Source organism: Glossina fuscipes, unplaced genomic scaffold, assembly GCF_014805625.2.
Source record: "Glossina fuscipes isolate IAEA_lab_2018 unplaced genomic scaffold, Yale_Gfus_2 60543, whole genome shotgun sequence".
Lineage (NCBI taxonomy): Eukaryota > Metazoa > Arthropoda > Insecta > Diptera > Glossinidae > Glossina > Glossina fuscipes.
Genome location: NW_024002903.1, coordinates 1,590 through 5,073, shown reverse-complemented (window position 1 = coordinate 5,073; position 3,484 = coordinate 1,590). Strand labels below are relative to the sequence as shown.

Here is a 3,484-nt window from a genome sequence, read left to right as displayed (position 1 = left end):
TCTTTTCTTTATTGAGCACACTGATTTTGTTTTCTTCCATAATATATGTGACACCCAAAAGCAAAGCAAGGTTCAGAGACCTTATAAAGGTTATATATTCTTAATCAGGGCGAAATTGCGAGTTGATTTGATTGATCTGTCCGTACGTGTGTCTGCATTTTGGTACTTTCCTCGTGGCAAAAATTAAAATATCGACTTTAGATTTGATAGAAATATTGCAAGTTTTCGCACGCTGTTTGGTACGGAAAGTGGGCCAAATTGATCAGAATAGGAGAGCCTGCAGTATAGAGCCAGCGTATAACTCCGTTTATCTTAACAAAAATTTGTGGGTTTTTGCTCGTTACTCAGAAATTATAAATTTAGAAGGCTGGAATTTCCCGCATTTGCTTTTTGAGACACTTTACTCCCTAGGCCCGAAAATGGAACCAAGCGGCCGTGTCCACACAAAGTTATGAATAATTAAATTTAATTTTTGAAGTTCAATGCTTATTTATCACAAGGCAACCAAGGCAGAAACTATTTTGTAAACTTTTCAAATGAAGATATAATATTTGCGCAAAAATTTGTTAATTTTAAAATGATTACCGTAGACACCGCGATTACTTCTTTCTTAATAATACCAGCGATATGGGTATCAAATAAATGAACTTGGAGAGTAGAGTGTTGGGTACGCGAGATTTGGCTCACGCCGAATATAACTTTCTGACTTGTTTATTTTTTACTTTTAACCATATTTGTATATTTTCAGATATCAAACCCTACAACAAGGATTTTTTCATTGAAGGGCATTATTTTATTTCGATAACTTGTTTTCTGACATTTAATTTATTTGCAATGCTCGGTAGTTTGACTACGACATTTGTGCGTTGGCCTAAGCCAAAATATCTATGGATACTTGTTCTAATGCGCATTATATTTGTCCCATTATTTTTAGTCTGCAATTATTTACCAAAAGGTGTAAAAAGGACGCTACCCGTTTTAATAACAAACGAATGGATTTATTGGATTATTGCTGTTATTATGTCGTATAGTTCCGGTTATTTACAGTAAGTCAGATGACTTTGAAGAGATAAGATTTTAGAGTACCGACAACTACTAATGACCGAAAAAGAAATGAAGAAGAAGAGGAATTTTGCTTCAAAGCATCTAATAAGCGTTCGTTCCTTCTGTAGCAGCGTTTCTTAAACCCTTTTCTTCCTATCACCCTTTCTGATAACCACCTTACCAGAGTGATCATAGAAAATCAAAAAAAAGGAAACACATTCGAACTTTCGCAGAAACATTTTTGAGTATAAAACAGTTAACATCCGCTTGGGTGGCCGATTTTAACTAACAAATCAATGGTCGTGGCTTCTAATCTCACACATTTGCGGTTGAGTTTGTAATAAGACCGATAGATATTAAAGCGTTACGAATGGAGTTTTTCAACTGATTTCTTCGGCTAAATTAATAATAACAAATAAGAACATTTTAGTCGGGCAAAACCGGCCCTTAAATACCATACACCACATTGTCTAACGCAATTCTTATTTTTACTTTAAAACACAAATTATATCTTGTTTCTATATAAGGGCAATTTTTTCGAATGCGTATTTATGGGGAAGCGGGCCGAAAACGCAACCTAACGTAGACAAGTTTAATCCTTACATAGGTCAGGACTCAAAAATAGGCTTAGATGGTCCAAATGTTGTAGAGTTCATTTTTGTATGAAATTACTATAACAATGTGTGGAAAATTATATCTTTTTGTCGTATGAACTCCAGTTTTTGTTAAATGAGGGGGTTGAAAAACTGCCTCAGCCGATCCAAAGTTTCCATGCCAATTTAGAATACAAAAATACTATTACTTAGCCACTTTTGCTGAGAAATTTTGAAAATTACAATTTTTTTCCATATAACAACTTTTCAGAATTGGGTGTTTTATGAAAAATGGACCTGTCGAAGCCATTTTTAATAGCATTCGCCGTAGGGCAAGAAGACATCGGCGTAACAAATTCCATCAAAATATCTCTAAAATTTCCGATCTGTAGCTTGAACACCAATCTACATAGGCAAACATCAGACGGACATACAGGCTTAGATCAATTTAGAAAATGATTCTGAATCGATCGGTATAATAAAAGGTGGGTCCATCTTGAACCCTTCTGATACATATGACCGCACCCAGTTACTATATCACAAGTGGTGTAGGCTATAATAAAACAGCTATCAAAATGTAACGGATAGTTGACAATTTGAAATTTTTGTATGCATAGTAGGACTTAAGAAAAAACGAAATCTCATTTGAGGTCAAATATAGGCTTACAGTAATCATCACAGTCGTGATCCAACAAAATGCTAGTTTTCTTTATTTTTACAAATTACTTAAATATTTGCTAATAAATACAATATTTTTTACTTATCAATTGCATTGTACTTCAGTTTACAAAATTTTATATTCTAAAATCTTATTTGTTAGACCATGAAAAGATTATGTTTGAATAGCTTGTTTTTAGAACTTCTTGCCGTACTTGCAGTATAAAGGTATTTAAGCACCAAAAAGACTCTCGCCTAAGCGAGAATATTTCCAAATTTTTTTTATATATATATATTATTAGTATAAAAAATTAAATATTTCTGATATATGTAAATTATTTCGGTTTATATTTCAGTTCGCTCGGCATGATGTACGCTCCAAAAACGGTATCTCCGAAATACCAAACAACAGCGAGAATGTTTGCAGCCGCTATGTTAATAACTGGAATATTTTCGGGGATTCTTTTTTCCTTTCTATTTCCATACTTTGTAATTTTTTAAATTAAAATCATTTCTCAAAAATGTTCGAATCGAGAAAATAATAAATTTTTATGTTTTAATACAATTATTAATCAGGACTATTCCGCAGAGGTGGAAATAACAACAACAACAACAACAAAATCATAATTGTTAAATTTTATTTAGGATCACCTACTATTTTTCGTTGTTTAGCCTAATAATAATCCATGTTAAAAAGAAGAAATAGAACGAAAGACTAAATTCATGTAACATCAATACCTCTCAAATTAAAATAATGACCATAACCAGAAGCGAATGCACCAAAATAAGCCTATTTCTAATCTATTTTGTATTTATTAAATATTTTATATAAACATTTTTCTATTTATTTGTTCTACAAAAAGTGCGTAACTTTTAAGCATTAAGTGTATCTTTGTTATAAATTTTTATTCACAAAAAAACACTATAATAAATATATTTTTTCAAAATCACGTTTTTGTCTTGATGAGCATCATAATCATACCTAACGTTATTTGTGAATGACTTCAATTGGAAAACAATTTCAGTGAAGTGAAGAGAGGAGAAGACACTATGGTTTTCCTTTGAACTTATTGGAGATGTAAAAATGTTTTTTTGACTGAAGAGTTGAAATAATTTACTAAGAGGAGAATTGAGAACTGAATTAGAACTGAGAGAGTATCAGCCCCATTTAAAGTTTTTTTCTTTTAATA

At 31.9% G+C, this 3,484-nt stretch overlaps 1 protein-coding gene across 1 annotated transcript; it reads left to right on the top strand.

Moving 5' to 3' along the window:
- The first annotated feature begins 642 nt into the window (after positions 1-642).
- On the top strand, positions 643-3,235 carry LOC119643372 (equilibrative nucleoside transporter 1-like). Its single transcript, XM_038042723.1, has 2 exons — positions 643-1,046; positions 2,651-3,235. The coding sequence occupies exons 1-2, from the start codon at positions 643-645 to the stop codon at positions 2,793-2,795; spliced, it is 549 nt and encodes a 182-aa protein (XP_037898651.1). The 3' UTR covers positions 2,796-3,235.
- The last annotated feature ends 249 nt before the right edge of the window (positions 3,236-3,484 follow it).